Here is a 17056-nt window from a genome sequence, read left to right as displayed (position 1 = left end):
GAATAAGACACTAAGGACCCTATAGACCAGAATCATGCCCTGTCACCTGAGAGGGGTCAGGTGCCTGCACTAAGTCTAAGCATGATGGTGAGTGCCCTGAAGTGCATCCCAAAAAATTCATGACCCCCCCATACCTTCACCACAACTTGTATTATTACCTAGTCTCTCTAAGACCTTCACAGTGCTTTTTTTAGGAGGGTAGAGTAGGGGGAGCAGGGATCATTCTTGAGAGAGAGGCCATCTGAACCTTCCTTAAGACAGGTGGGATTCTGTAACCCACAAGGATTTGTTACAAGTGTCCAAAGTAAGTAAAACAGATTTCTGCTTTCATTGTCAGAAACATACTTCTAACTAAAACCCTAACATGCAATTTAAATTTTTTCTGCTCTTTTTTCCATCTTTGAGTGTAAAAGAATTTTTATTTGAAATGTCATTTTCAATGAGTCCTCAGCCTTTGCTGTATCAGGCAAAATAGTTCCCTTTATCATTTCTAGAAGCCTTATTTACTAACATTTAATAACATATAACATGCATTGGGCAATTACTATGAGTCAAGAACTACTCTAAGCACATATGTATTAATTCATTATCTATACAAAAACTTTATCAAGCTGACACTATTGTTATCCACATTTTCCACATGAAGAAACTGAGGCACAGTGTCCAAGATCCCATAGCTAGTAAGCAGCAGAGCTGAGATTCAAACCCAGGCATCCCACCCCCACAGTCTGTCTACATTTTCATCACTGCATGGAGCCTAATTTTAACCTTCAAAGCTATGAATGCTCCACAATGTCATATCGGTCATCTTTTTGTTACAGAACCAAGAACTAGACAAATTATTGGAAAGTTATATATTGACTATAACTACAGATAACATCTCCAGATTCTAGGTTATACTCCCCCTATTACATATCCAAATATATTATCTGATCACCTTTCCCAAGTGGGAAAGGAGAAAGGAAGTAAAGAAAGCTGATGGTCTTGGGTAGCAGTTGTATGGGAGAAAGGGAGAAGAGAGATATAAACATGAAGTCTGAGAGAGAATTCTATGATGGAATCTGAGTGCCTAAGATAGCTCATCAAAGCAAAGCCACAGCCATATATAGCACATGCGGGAACTAAGGTATAAAGCCCGGAAGAGTCAGATGATCAGATGAGATGACAGCAGGTGATTTAGACATATACTGGAGACAGGCATTGCTGTGGAAATCTTACATGCTTTTGGTGTATTTGTACAGATAGGACCAGACCATTTAAAGGAGTCAGAATAAGACAATCACGTTTGAGAAATGCAATTGTATGACTGTCAAAGCTGGTACACACTGTGGAAGTCTGGGAGCATGTATGAAGGTAAATAATAAAAGTATATTGGTAGTAAGGTGAGGGAAACAAAAAGTAAAGGATAAGCAATGCAATTCGGACCATAAAATTCCAAAGGACCAATGATAAAATATATTAAGTAGATAAACTTTATAATAAAATTAATATCTATTATATATAATGTGAAAAATGAAAAAGTAAACACCTTGACTAGATGTAACTCTTATTAGCAGACATTTTTTTTTGCTATGTAGCTCTTCAATATAATTCAACAAAGTTTTTGATCTTCTAGTACATGAGATTGAGGACAATATTAATTACGAGGGACTCAAATATTAAATTGCAACCCCACAAGGTACTCGCAATCCTCTGTTTTACTAAGACAAGAAAACTGTAGCACCATAAAGAACATTAAGAGAGAAACAGATAGAACAAGAAAATATTTAGTGGGAGGAGTTGGTATTTGAGATATGCCTACAATCCCTCCAGTTTAAAGAACAGGCAACAGAAGACAAGAAGTGATGGTAGACAGAACTAGGCTGACAACCATGGGTGTGAATGAGGTAAGAAACACCATAGGCCTTGGCCACTACTGTGGTCAAATTTGTCAAAGATGACACTAAGATTTTAGGAAACATCTTCCTTAATAAAGTCTCTTACATCCTAAATCGGCACTAAGAGCCTCTTGAGAGAAAGGGCCTCACATTGTTCCTGAGAACCACCTGACCTCAGCATCCTTCGCCATTATCACCACTCAGACTTCAGGAGAGGGGCTGCCAGCCCTGGACACTCTGACTAAAGCTAATTAATAACACTCCTTTCAATCATATCATCACCTAAGGGGTGTTTTGGGTTCTCCATTTTTACCTCCATACTACAGCCGAGATAAAGCTAACACATTTAGAAAGACTTTACTAAAGGCTAGGGAGTTAATAAAAAGGAAATAGCCTTCAAAGATATAATGAATCAGAAACAAGATGTGGTCTAGTCCTTTTCAGCCCATGGAGCACAGCGGGAATTAGGCCCTCGCACCCTTCATGTCTTCCCACATGGTAGACACCATTTTTAAGGTCAGCCACCCAGGCACCCCACCTAGCAGGTTCCTCAAAGTCAGACCACGACTTTGTGAACAAACAAGCACCGTCAGGTGCTCCCTCTGACAACCCACGTTCAGAATCTCGAGACATTGTTTTTTATCTAACTGATTCACAGGAGATGGGACCTTGCTCTTTACCCTGTAATTCCCAACGATGCAAACACAACCACACCAACAAATAGCAAATACATCCCACAGACACACACCGAATGCATAAACACATCTATAGAAAGGACATATTCACAAAGATAGGAGAGTTTCCAAAAGAAGCTGACGAACGAAGTCTGAAAATAAAAGAAAGAAAAAAGTAGCAGAAGGGAAATGAGTTCAATTTGGGAAATGTTAGATTTGAGGTGCCAAAAAAACATCAAGGTAGAGAGATACGTACCGAGTAGAGAAATGTTAATCTGGAGTTTATAAGGGAGGTTGACCTGGAGATGCAAAAAATAAAACAAGGTGACGTTCTGGGAATATATAAGAAGAAAGTACAGAAAAGAGAGAAATGAGAGGATGACAGTACCCTTGAAATGTCCCTACCACACTGAGTGGGGTGGCACAAGAGGAAAGGGGCATTTGGCAAGACAGAGCCAGTGTGACAAAAGGCAGGGAAGAATTGCACTTAAGAAAGAGGAAGTGAGCCACAGTCCAAAAAGCTTTAGAAAAAAATGATCAAGGCTATGACAAAGAAAAACCCACTAGATTTGAAATAAAAGAACAAAGCTGCCTTCGGAAAGGCAGAATTTAGCATAGTGATGGGGGAAGGTCAGAATGAGGCTAAAGAGTGATCAGCAAGTGGAGGCAGGGCACCTGTCATTCACTCACGAGGACTGACAGTGGAAGGAAGGAGAGAACCTACTGGCATGGGGACCTCGCCCACTGTGCTCACTGGCACGTCTCCAGCACCAAGACCGGTCCCTGGCATGTAATAGGTACTCAATAAATATTTGTCCATTGAATATTACTTATTCAATGAATGCTGTCATTTGCTTAAATAAGTGAATTGGTGAATGAATTAATACAGTGCTGATATTTGAGGGATATGAGAGAATAATCTTGTTATGCGTGATTCAGGTGAGAATGCTGGCGTTATATTAAGATCTGGTACTGATCTCGGAAGTTAAGCAGGGTCGGGCCTGGTTAGTACTTGGATGGGAGACCACCTAGGAAGACCAGATGCTGTAGGTGTAAAAAATAAAAAATAAGGGATTGTAAACTGACGAGGTCCTTGCAATCTGTGAGGTCAACCAAAAGTTGCCTCGCCTAAAAAAAAAAAAAAAATCCGGTACTGAACATGCCCAATCTCATCTGATTTCTGAAGCTAAGCAGGGTCAGGCCTGGTTAGTACTTGGATGGGAGACCACCTTGGAACATCAGGTGCTGTAGGCATTAAAAATAGATAAATACTAGACAACAGTAATTTAAAAAAAAAAAGATCTGGTTACAAGATAAAAGCTATAAGTACAGTTCACATCATTGAACTTAGTGTGGGTAGAAAATGAAGGTCCTGCCTAGAGGCTGAAGTTAGTCTTTCTGACAGTAATCTGAGGAAAGAGAGAATTTTTAAGGCCAAATAATAGAACTTGGCAAGAGGAGGGGGAACCCTGACTGTCTGCAGAGTAGAAATCCCTCTCTGCCTTGACCATAAAAGCACCAAGAGATACTGACAGGAGCTCTTGAGGGGTGGGCTGTTAAGAAGGGACTCCCCACATGAGGGAGAGGGTCAGTGGGGAGCAAGAAATTAAGGAAGCCAATTCAGTTCCCACACGATTGTGAAAACCCTCTGGGACTAGAGGTCACTCGTCTCAGGCTGTTACCGGTTCTTGTATTGTGTATTAAATCCCTTTGTTCTGCCCACATGTAGAGTCTTTGGAAAGTTCCAATGTGGGTATGGAATTGGGATAAGGGTTCAGCCAGCCCTGGAGGATGCGAGGATGTCCAGCACTGTGGGAGCATCAGGAGCAGAAATAAGAGCGGATATGTGATTGGGAGAAACCACCAAGATGCCTTGAAGGTTCAAGGGTGTGTTTTATTAGATGACATGGTAGTCCCTTACAGGGAATCTAGGACTGAATTTTTCTTTTCCTGTTATCTCTCGTTTTGTTTTTGTTTGATTCTGATAAAAGAGTACAGAGCAGTATGAGGTCTATAGGGAGAAAACTGGCAGGAAGCAACAGAAAGAAGGTACAGTTCTAAGGATTTATTTAATGTGATTAAACAAAGCTCTGGAGGGAAGGAGTGGCCGTGAGATCCAAAGGTTAGCTAGAGAGGTTCATTTTTACAAAGTGGTATAAAAAAAGGTCGAGAGTAAAAAGACAGAAAGCTGTTCATTGCAGCATTATTTACAATAGCCGAGATATTGAAGCAACGTAGGTGTCCATCAATAGATGAACAAAAATAAGATGTGGTATATACATACAATGGAATATTACACAGCAATAAAAATAGAATGTGACAGCATGAGTGGACATAGAAGGTATTATGCTAAGTGAAATAAGTCAGAAAGAGAAAGACAAATACTGTACGATTCGACTTACATGCAGAATCTAAAACAAACAAAACAAAAACAGATTCACAGAAACAGAGACCAAAGGGATGGTTGCCAGGGGGAGGAGGATGGAAAGATGGGAGAAGAAGGTGAAGGGGAATATAGTCAATAATATTGTGATGGATTTGCACAGTGACAGATGATTACTAGAACTAGTGAGGTGATCACATCTTAAGGTATAAAAATGTCAAATTATATTAAACACCTGAAACTAATTTAACCTACATACCAACTATACTTAAATTTAAAAAAGAAAGCATATGGAAGATACGCCAGTGAGGCTTACCTGGAAGTGAGGGGGCAGTCAGCTAGAAGACGTATGGAAAACAGAAGATTGGGCCAGCTGCTGCGAAGAGGCCACCAGAGAGCCCAGTGGATAAGAGGGTTTCTGAAATCTTCAGGGGCTAGATCACTTGAATTTCCAGAAATTCTAATCAATGCGACTTAATAATATCTACAGCAATACGTGGCAACCTGGAAAGGTTTATTGCAGTTGGAGATGCAGTCCCACACTTGAGCCAAGGTCAGCTCACCATAACGGATCCACCACATATCGAGTCATAACAATGGGTAAACTCACACTTCACGGCCAAATCATCTCACAATGGGTTCTAAAGATAGGTTCTAATCAAAGGAATCACAATTAATCCACCCTGCTTATTTTCCTTTAAATGGAGCCAAGTTGTACTGTTTCATATCAAGAGGCTTAAGGTCTTCCAGATGGAAGAAATCTAGTCCAACTCCTTACCTATTATGACTTTATTTTTAGAAATCCACAGCAGAAACTATCAGCACACCCTGGCATCCATGTGCTCCTCTCCATTCTCGGCTTCCTTTGCAGTACGCCTGAGGCCACGTGGCTGAGCTCCGACCAATGGGATGTTGGTGGACCTGATCTAAGTCACTCCCAGGCCTGGCCCTACCTTGGATGGAAGAAGACCCGCCAACCTGCATCACATTAGACTCTGCTTGAGAGGTAAATAATCTTCCATTATGTTATTCACTGACAATTGTGGATTTGTCCCTTTCAGCAGCAAGCATTCATTGATTTTCAAGCCTTCTTTTAATAACCTAGCAACTCAAAGTCACCAATCGTGCTAGACAAAAGGATGGAGATTATTATTGCCCACAGATCCAAAAGATTAAAATATATACATACAAGCAGTCATAAAGCTCATATTTATAATATAGTAGCATCTTACTTATCTAAAGGTTATAATTTGAGATATAACTTATAAAGGCCAAAGCCTCTCCATGAGAACCAGGAAATAAGCCATAGTGGTCTTAAAACAACCCAGCCTGAGAGCAAAATGAAGCTTTAGAGCTTCACTCACTAGTTAGTCTCGCAGGTTCTATTTATTACTCAAGTTTTCTTGGAGTGAATAAACCATTCTTGGAAATCTGGTTTGTTATTTCACATCAGACAAGAAATAGGAAATTGGAATCAATAAGGAGTGGTGCTAGAGGTTGCACACCACAACCTCCTGCGAGCGAAGAAGAGATCAGAACTCTGAAAGGCAACACACCCAAAAGCAGAGTACAGAGCCTGCATCTTACAAAGGATGATTGAGCCCCACTACTCCGAAGAGTCCTGAAGACACCACTGGGGGAGCAGGGCCCACAACTGATAAAAATGACTCGCTGTCTTCAATTAGCCTTCGTAAGCTTCAAAAGAAGGTAGGACTGTGTATAAGAAGTCTCTGGTTACTCCACGATTATTCAAAACAGTTTCAGTGTTTAAAGGCATACACTTGTTTGTTTGAAAAAACTAATTTGTGAGGGCCACCTCATTTCCCTAGGGTGTCACATAATGATGCTCAAAAATATGAGACATTGCCATTCACCTACTGTTTGACTGAGAACAGGTGGTTTTCCCCAAACCAACCGAGGTGCATATAACCGCATGAAGAAACCAGAATTTTATAAGCAAAAGCAAGGTCCAAACATCATGTTATGTAGAAAGGACCCAGGAGGTCATTCACTCCAAACCTCTGGCAGAAAAGTCAGGTGGCCAGGGGTCACCCAATCATCTCACTGCAGAGGTGTAGAGCCCATGTCCCCTGTTCTTGAGCTAGGGTATTACCACCACATCACAATTCTCTTTCTCTGGACAGACTCACAACAGCGCCATCCTTCCCCAGGCCTCCTTTCATTCACTGCCCAGCTCACTCACCTGCAGAAAGCAGTGTCCAACAGGGGCATGCTCCGCAAGGGTGGCGTTGTACACCTGCCTCTGGAAGATGGGCTCGTTGTCATTCATGTCGTCCACGGTGATGCTCACTAGGCAGGTGGCAGATAGCGGGGGCTCTCCTAGGTCTTGGGCCACCACTCTCAGTTCTACCATCTCCTGGACCTCTCGGTCCAGCCTCCGGGTGGTGCTGATCAGGCCCCTTTCGGGATCAATAGTGAAGGACGGTCCGCACTCCGCTGCGGTCCTCAGAGCCTCCAGGCTGCAGCGAGTAGGAAGGTGGACCAGCTTGTACCGCAGTCGGGCGTGCCTGGTGCCAGCCTCATCTGCATCGGAGGCGCTGACCCACAGGACCGTGGTGCCAGGGGCCGCGGCCTCAGACACTGAGGCCTGGTAATGCTCCTGGCTGAAGAGAGGCGGCTGGTCGTTGAGGTCAGCAATCCGGAGCAGCAGGGTTTCCTCTGTGCTCAGCGGCGGGGATCCCGCATCCGTGGCCACCAGGCGCAAATCATACAGGTCGCGGGTCTCCCTGTCCAAGGGCCCCTCGACACAAAGAAAAAATACCCCCGGGGAACCGCCAGGCCGCAGTGCGAAGGCTCCCTCAGCTCCCTCCAAGGACAGCGAAATGGTCCTGCCTTCGAGTCCCAAACCAAGCTCCGCGAGTGCCTCCTCTTCCTTCTCCAAGTCACCGTCAGCGTCGGACACCGAGACTCGAGCCACGTAGTCGCCGGGTCGGGCGCCCTCGGAGACGCACGCGGCACCCTCCTCGGTTAGGAAGAGCAGGTGAATGGCAGGCCGGTTGTCATTCACGTCCAGCACAGCGATGGACACGCGCACAGTGGCAACCTCAGGCTCGGCACCTCCGTCGCGGGCCTCGACCACCAGCTGGTGCCAGGCCTGCACTTCGCGGTCCAGCGGCCTCTGCACCCGCACCACTCCGCTCAGCTCCTCCACGGCGAAGTAGGCCGCGTCGCCCAGTGCCTCGCTGCTGCTACCTGCCCCAGGAGTCTGCCGGGCGCGGATGCGGTAGCGCACGTGGCCGTTAGGCCCTAGGTCACGGTCGGCGGCGCGCACGCGACAGACCTCCGTGCCTGGCGGAGCATCCTCGCGCACGGCCGCGCGGTACTCGCCCTGCTCAAATACCGGCGGGTTGTCATTCTCATCCAGCACCCGCAGCTCCACACGCAGGTGGCCTGTGCGCCTCGGGCGGCCGCCGTCCCAAGCCTCGATCTGCAGTTCGTGTGCCGCCGCTGCCTCTCGGTCCAAGCGCCGCAGCAGCACCAGGTCTAGGGGCTCTAGGGGTGATGAGGAGAGCAGTGACGGTGACCCTGGTGACCCTAGGGTCCCATAGTGCAACTGGAAGAAGGGTCCTGCGGGGTCCTCGGGAAGGTCAGACGGTTGCAGCAGGGTGTAGCCCTGCGTGCTAAACAACCCGGCGTCGGGGTCATGGGCGCCCGGCAGGCGGAACGACGTACCTGGAGGGCTGAGCTCGGAGACTTCAAGTTGCAGAGAGTCGCGGGGAAAGCGGGGCGAGTGGTCGTTGACGTCGTTGACGCGGATTTCCACCTGCACCACCGCGCCCAGCAGCGTGGCGGCCACGAAGCTGTAGTGGTCCCGTAGCTCGCGGTCCAGACGCCGCGCCGTGCGGATGATGCCGGTGTCCGGATGCACGTGGAAGTCGTCCAGCAGCGGGGAGTCATCCGAATCTTCGGACAGAAAGAAGCCGCCCCCCTCCTGTTGCTGCGCAACCGGCAGCCCGGCGCGGATGTCGCCGACTAGAGTGTCCGGAGGAAGTCCCTCGTCCACGGAAAGGGTGAGGTTGAACACCTGGGCAGATGTGCCCGAGGCCGCCCACAGCCACACGTGCATAAAGAGCCGGAGCAGGAAGCGCTGCGCCCTGGCGCCGCCGCCACCGCCCAGACGCCGGCGGGTTGACCCTCTCCTCCTGGGTAGCAGGAGACGCTTCCCGGAGGGATCGCCCGGTTGCTGAAGCCCTTCGCCCATCCTCCGCGCAGAAGGGCTCATTGCTATGCCAGCTCCTTGAGTAGGCTCCCGGGTAACTGCCAGCTTGGGGCGGGATGGCAGAAAAATCCAGGAGCCTCTTCAGTGTCTCAGCCAAAGAAGAAAAGACTTTGTTTGGCAAACAAACCCACAGACTCAGGAGTTCTCGAGGTTACATCTGCAACTGGTGAAAAGGTCCTCTGCCTGCAGCTCACGCAGACCGGGACGCTCTGGCTGCCTCTGCCTCTGCGGCCACCTCTTCAGCCCCCGGATTTCTTTAAACGAATCTCATCTTTTTCTCTCTCTTTTTATTCCTTTTACATCTGTTCCTTGTTCTGCTCAGCTGATTGTTTTTCCCTGGTAAAATCAGGTGCATTATTTCTTTTGCCAAAAAGCATGAAATTATTTAAAGTGCGCACACACAAGGAGAGAATGAGGGTCGGCCTAGGAAAGGGGGTGGAGTAAGGGCGGAGAGGCCGAGAGTGAGGGCACCAGTCCGGAGCGAGGGAGGGGGAAAAGGAGACAGAGAGAGAGCGGAGGCTCTGGCTGCAGCAACGTCGGCTGCGGGGGGCGGCAGCTCCCCACAGCATCTCGGGGCACGCAGGACGCGCGGCTCCTGCTGCGACCCAGCCCCCACCCTCCACCCCCGCCCCCTCCCCTCCGGTCTCCTCCCTGCCGTGTGACGCGGCGCACGCGAAGGCAAGTTCCAACCTGCGAGTCGCCGCTCTGCAGCAGGGTGCGTTTGCAGCTGGGCCGGGGACGGAGGAGAGGGATGCAAAAGAGAAAGGACCCGGAGATTCGGGCGGTGAGGCGGGTGTGGGATGCGCAGGCGGGGGCGTCCGCCCTGGCTTTGCGTACAGTGGCGATGGTGGGGGGGGAAGGGAGCAGCCTCTCAACGCCCTCTTTCTTCATCCCCTTGACCGTCCCTTAAGCAGGCCAGACGCTTGGCTCAGGCTGAGCAGAGAGGGTGGGGGTTATAATCACTTTAGGGAGCCAAACTCGTGTTCTTCATTTGGCGAGAGACTCGTCCCCAGCGAAAGGATAGATGGAGTCAAAAGCCTATGCACAGCTGGGGCCAAGATAACTGCAAAGGGTGGAAGGCGGAACTTGGAAAAACCTTCGAGAAACCCCGACAAATCTGTGACACACATGGTGCAAACCACACTTTATTATGCCGCGTTACTGCTCAGGGACACGTGAGCGTCTTGTCACTCCCCTCTGTCACCAGGAATGACGACAATAGATTTGGTTTGCGAGCACTTTTCATACATTCAGCGCCAGCACGACACTGCCAGGATGTGTTAAGATGCTGATTTACGGGCAGGAAGACCGGATGACTGAGGCTCGACCACCTACCTCCCCGCGCTCCACCATCGCCTGTGAGCAACGAAGTTCGCAGGCAGACATTCATACCACTTTCAAAATAGCTTGTGTATGAGCCCAAGAAAAATGCCAATAAATTGTCATAGTCACAGGTTTCCCCTCAATTATCCATAATAATTGGTAGAAATTGATAAATGGACTCTATTTAATAAAGAATGTCGGAGGAAGGACACTGTGCCCTCTTTAAGAACAGCCGGCCATATTTAGCATATGGCCTCTGCAATTTTGCACTTAGGCTGAAGGGAAAAATTAATTTTCTAGATACTGTAACTCTCTTTAGGGAGGACCAGAAGCCCGGCATAGTGGTTCGTTGTGGCAAGATGCTTAACATACAGTGACTTATATATAATTGCTACTCTATACCCCGACCGTCATCACTACCATTCACAAAATAATAATAAAACAATTTGTTTTATAGCGGGTATGTTGCACGTAAATGGAGACATTATTACAATAAATTCAGCTTCCTTTCACCAGTGAAGTCTCCTTACCATTAAGGAGATACGAGTCTTTAGAGTCTTCTTTTACCTTGACCTCTGCAAGCTCACCCTAACTAGTTCCCCTGCCTCCACCCTTGCTCTTTTAGAAGTAATTCTCAACTGCATCTGGACAGAAGTTTTTAAAGCTAATTTAAATCATGTCACTCTCTGCTTAGAACTTGCTGATGTATTTCCATTACACTTGGATTATAATTCAGACTCCTTCCAAAAGTACAACACCTAACAGAGTCCTATTCACTTTTCTGACTTCATCTCATATCATCACTCTGGATCCAGCTGTACTGCCTCCTTTCTGATTCTGGTACCTATTATGGACCAAATGTTCATATCTACCCCAGAATTCATATGCTGAAATTTTACCCCCCAATGTGATGGTATTAAGAGGTCAAGTCTTTGGGAGGTGACTAGGATTACATGAGGTCCTGGAATTACTGCCCTTATAAGAGACATGAGACTTAACCAATGTCACCCAATAAATTTAATTTAAAAAAAAAAGGAGAGCTTGCTGCTCTCTGCTCTCCACCACGTGAAATACAAGAAGTCAGCAAGCAGTCTGCAGCCAGGAAGAGGGCCCTCACCAGAACCTGATCATGCTGTTACTCTGGCCTCCAGCTTCCAGCCTCCAAAACTGTGAGAAATAAGTTTTTGTTGTTTATAAGCCACCCAGTCTATGGTGCTCTCTTATAGCAGCTGAGTGGACTAAGACTGTATAAGTTTGAATTGTTAGAACCTTTCTGAACCTTTCAGGCACAGAAAGGTTCTAACAATTCAAGTTATTTCTTCTGCTTTACAAAGATTTGGCTCTTTCTCATTCAAGTCTTAACTCCAATACCAACTGTTTACAGACCTTCCTTGACCACCCTAGCTCAGATAGCTTCTCCACCATAAGCTGTCTTCATATTATAATTAAATCACAGCACTTATCACTACCTGGAAGTAGCTTGTTTTATTCATTTGCTTATTAGACTATTGTGATCTCAACCCTCTTTACCACCGTAAGCACTGGAACAGCATCTGGAACAGCATGTACCACATAATGGGTCTCTATCCCAGCATCTGGAACAGCATGTACCACATAATGGGTCTCTATTCACTAAAAGTGTGTTGGATGACTGGATGGATGGCTGGTTGAACTAATGGGAAGATGAAGGATAACTCTGTTAAAGGAGGGGTTTGAAGCCATAACTCAGAATTAATTGGCCATGAGAACCTTTACTGTGATGAACTGAATCTTCAAAATTTACTCATTTTAATCATTTGCTGGGGCTTCGTGAACTTATTTTTGAAATTTTCAACTTATTTTGCAAACTTTACTGTTATCAAATATTGATGTGAATCTAAAAATAAAGGAAAAGCAGCTGGTTTTTCTGCATCTTTCATTGACACACTCTTTGTAAAAAGTGGTTTAGTTTAGAAACAAATGGAAAATCAGGAACTTCAAACATCTGTTTACCAATTCATTTTCAGGCTTTATATTTCTAGTACGTACAATTCAAGGTCTCCCACCCATTTCACGATACCCTTCATTGACTGTCCTGAGCAGCATTCTAGAATTGAGAATTCAATTTAGTTGAGTAAAAGAAATAAGAGCATTTCTTAAATATGCAAAAATAATAATAATTTTAATAGCACAGAAGCCAACAGCCTGTCAGAAATGAGTTAAAGTCTGATCCTCTTGAGAGAAACATCATGATGTAACTGGCCAGAATTTGGGCTTCGAAATGGGCAATCCTGGTTCTGCTCTATAACTTTGGGCAAATTATTTCAACCTTGTTAAGCCTCAGTTTCCTCCTCTCTAAATTGGGGATTATATATCTAACTTATAGGAATGTTATGAGCTTTAAATGAGACAGTGCATGCGAACTAGCACAAAGAAAGCATTCAGTAAATATTATGTCCCTTGCCCTCTGTTTGTGTGATGAAATATTTTGGGGGGTGAAGCGTTTTGGGATTCTCAGTAATATCAAACTCTGACTTCTTAGCAACCCCTGAATGTGTGGAGAGGGAAGATGTAAAACTCCCAGTATCATGAAGCGACACTATCAAAAGGAAAAAGGCCCAGAGCAGATCTTCACCTGGCGTGATATAGTTTATGTAGTGCAGGAAGTCCATTGTCAAAAACATTTTCTCCCAGACTGTAGATAGTCCTTAGCTTTGTAATAGTTAACTTAAATAATCTAAGTAGTTACTAAGTTCTCAAAGCAGTATTCAAAGCATCTCACATCAACCTTTTAGGAAAGTAATTATAATTATTACCCCCATCTTACAGATGAAGAACTGAGGTTCACGGACATGGCAAGTAACTTGAACAAGTCATGTAGGTGTAAACGGTGGAATTGGAATCTGAACCCAAACAGTTTTGCTCCCATGCCCATGGTCTTCTGAGCTCTTCACTGTTCATTTATCGTCTCCGTGACTTTCTGCTTAAAGCAGATTGTTCAGCTTCTGAATTCTCATTGAAATCAGTACAATGTGATAGTAACAGTCTGAGAAAGACCTGGGAGAACTACAGAAAAAAGAACTTCAGACAGCGTGTTTGTGTGAATAGAGGGCGCAGAACAGCCACACAGAACTGATCCCCTGCAGATGCTGAAGGACAACTGTAGCTAAGTTTTAGGGGAATTAAAAGTCATATGCAGATGGGCGAGAGTCTGCATCCCTAACACCCATGTCATTCAAGGGCCAATTGTATCATTTCCTCTGATTCTTTGAGAAGATGGAGAAAAACCTTATACTGATATTTCGTCATATGGTTGGAGAAAATATAATAGCTTATCATTACATAGATTTAGATATCTTATATTGAACTATACTTTTCTAAGCTTGTAGAAGCCTGAAGTGGAAGAGTTACATATACTAAAGTGGTCCCTGCATTTAAAGATGATAGCATAAGCAGGTCTGACACGGACACCCCAGCAAAAGTAATTCCTGCCCGATTTCCCCCAAGTCCGCTTCTCTCTCCTAAACTGCTTATTCTCCTTTCCAATAATTGGTAAGGCAGACCGACTTCTCCCCACTCCCTCCCCCAGACTCCAGATGGCCTACAAAGGCCAATCGAACCTGCTCAAGCATATAGACTTAAAGATTTGGCTTCTCTAACTGTCTTTGGCGCACACACACACACATGCACACACACCACCACCACCACCATCTTGTTTCCCTGAAAGTCTTTCTTTAGATGAAATAATCCCAGCTCCTTATTTCCCCAACTCTTTAATCATTTCGTTTCTCTTCTCTGAACTCTTTCCAATTTCCCTATAGATTGTTTGAGATGTGGAAACCAAAACCACACACCATTTTCTAACAGGGTCTAGGCATTGCCAAACTTAGGGAAACAGACTTACCTCAATCAGAAATCAAAGCCAAGTCCAACAGGTTCTTATCAAGTGGATGTCGGAACAGGTGTGACACATCCATTTCGATAAAGTAACACCTTCGGAGGAGAGAATTATTCAGTGTGCAAAGGAAATTTACTTGCTTTCACTCAAAGAGATTTTTAGAATACTCATGTATTTGTACAAGATAGCATGAAGGAAAGATAGGTATCATTTAATCCTGCCCACATTTTTCTAGGTGTAATTGCTCTTTGTGTGAAGTAAAGGAAGTCAATCCGTTTCCTGGGACAAGGCAAAGTTCACTGAAATACATATATATAATATATGTTATAATAATTCCAGGCCACAGAAAGCAAAGGAAATACCCAGGACCCTGCCAATCCCACAAATATTCAGTGAGAAAAACACCTGGATTCCCCCCAAGCCACAGCTGCAGTTGGAAAATGCCTGGATCCCATTGAATCAAGGCAGTCAGGGAAAAGAGCCACATCCGGCCCAGTGTGTCTCCTGACTACGACAGGCACACATGAATCCTATTTGATCAAGACACAGTTATTTTGGAAATAAATGGATCCTGCTGGATTGAAGCACAGTTCCCGATTAGCACACGCAGATGGGGAGGTACTGGATATAGATATTATCTATGAGAAACTCCTTAATACACAGACATTTGGGAAGAAAACTTATGCCACAGATTTTTGGCCCTGTCACTATCTCGGTTTTCTCATGGAACATATGTGGATCTGGCAGCACTGCTCCTTGATTAAGTTTCCTGGATCACATGGGACCTGAGTTTTTTCCCCAATTCTTTAGATTTAGCAGTGTGTACATAAAGAGAAATGCAAGATTGAATGTCAGCCTTGTTTTTCTTTAGTGTGATCAACAACACAGTAGCATAATCATAATAGGAATGTGCCAGGCCTTTCTGAACACATGTGAATTGAGGGAAAAACCATTATCTCCATCATCATAATTTACATTTTCCACATATTTCCATTTTTTGATAAAAACTTCTTTTGCATCGAATAAGTTTTTACACGTTTTCCAAATATTGTTTCAGCAATCCATGACACAAATACCACCACTGGCCCTAAAACTAACCTGGATATTAGGCAGATATTTGCACAACTTAATCAATGAATTTACCTACTTTAAGGCACATAGAGGTTTCTTATAAAAGCTATTAAAATTTTAAGGACTGAGTCAGCACTTAATACTTTTACAGATGTTTTTAGACTGCAGAGAGAACTTGTCCTTTGAGAAATCACAGACTTAGAGTTTGAGGGCTCTAGAATCCTGAGGTCTCGGGAGAGCCCCTTCCACCCAGTGACTTCCCCCAGAAAATAGATTACCATCCCTGGAGAGGCTGTGGTAGCAACTGCTTCCTGAATTCAGGTGCCCCTCAACTTTCCTCTGGTTTACTGCCAATTCCTATTTCCCATAACTATTTGTATGCAGTGCAAAAAAGAGAGAAATAGAGGAATGAAATTCCAGAAGCTCTTGGCCTGGCAAGATGCATTCAATTAATAAACCATAGTCTTGCAAGAAAGCAGGCCTAAGTCCCACGGTCAACATCCATCCCAGCCATTGCATGCTGAGTGTTTTCGCCATCATACTGAACTCCGGGATATCTACCAGAAGGAACATTACTGCATTTGCAGGAGCTTCTCTTCAAACACAGCTTCCTGTGTCTGCAGATGGTTTTTTATTTTTTTTTCCTCTGCTTTCATGGGCCTTTATGTTGGACACTTTACTTTATTTATAAATCCAGCTTCTGAGTTTTTGCTGTGCGCTTCATCTTCAAGAGCTGCTTTGAAGGCGTTCAACCTCTCTTCTCCTGTGTTTTTATCCTCAGCCCACCTGCTTCACCTATGGGCTTTATCTGCTGTTCTTTGCTTCTTTTAAGCCCTGGTGTCTAATCTAGGCAGAAAGGTCAAGCTTAAAAATAACAACCATAAAAGATGTGGTTTAGAGGAGATGCTTTAAAGACCCAAATGATAAAGCTCTTCAGGGGAGAGAGATGAATGTTAAATTCTGGAAACAACCACGGGCAGTCAGAGAGGCAATTGCTCGTTTTTGAGCAGGTGTGTAGCATGGCCCATGAGGAAAAAGGCAGAGCTGAACAAGGCCATGGAGTGGAAACAGACGCCAATCCTTGAATTTTGCAGGTGCCCAGTCACCCCATCCTAACCCTATAAGCATGTCGCTCTCCCTTCCTCCTGCGGTAGGACTCCACCAGAGAGTCCTCATACTAATCTCCAGAACCTATGAATGTGTTATCTTACGTAATCCAGGTGGGCCCAGCGTAATCACAAAGGTCCTCATAAATGAAAGGAGAAGGCAGGAGAGTCAGAGTCAGAGAAGGAAATGGGACAATGGAAGCTGGAGTCAGAGAAGGAGATGGGACAATGGAAGTTGAGGTCCGGGTACAGGGGCCATGAGGGAGAGAGTTCAGGCAGCCTCCAGAAGCTGGAAAAGACAAGGAGATGAATCCTCCTCAGGGCACCCAGAAGGAACAGAGCCCTGCCAACACCTTGATTTTAGCGGAATGAGACACGTGTCAGACTTCTAACCTCCAGAACTGTAAAATAATACATATGTGTTGTTTTCAGGCCACTAGTTCCTGGTAATTAGTTATAGCAGCAATAAGAAACTAAAACATCCCTGACAATGCCAAAGCCAGTT

General features: G+C 45.1%; 1 protein-coding gene across 1 annotated transcript in view; it reads right to left on the bottom strand.

The window, feature by feature from the left end:
• The window catches only part of DCHS2 (dachsous cadherin-related 2), a 182420-nt gene extending 173243 nt beyond the window's left edge, over nt 1-9177 (bottom strand). Inside the window, exon 1 of the mRNA XM_023530163.1 lies at nt 7138-9177. Coding sequence (XP_023385931.1) covers nt 7138-9177 — 2040 coding nt within the window. The remainder of the gene's footprint in view (nt 1-7137) is intronic.
• Nucleotides 9178-17056: the final 7879 nt, after the last annotated feature.

This window comes from Pteropus vampyrus, unplaced genomic scaffold (genome assembly GCF_000151845.1).
Source record: "Pteropus vampyrus isolate Shadow unplaced genomic scaffold, Pvam_2.0 Scaffold47, whole genome shotgun sequence".
Taxonomy (NCBI): domain Eukaryota; kingdom Metazoa; phylum Chordata; class Mammalia; order Chiroptera; family Pteropodidae; genus Pteropus; species Pteropus vampyrus.
This window is presented reverse-complemented; position numbering and strand designations above follow the sequence as displayed.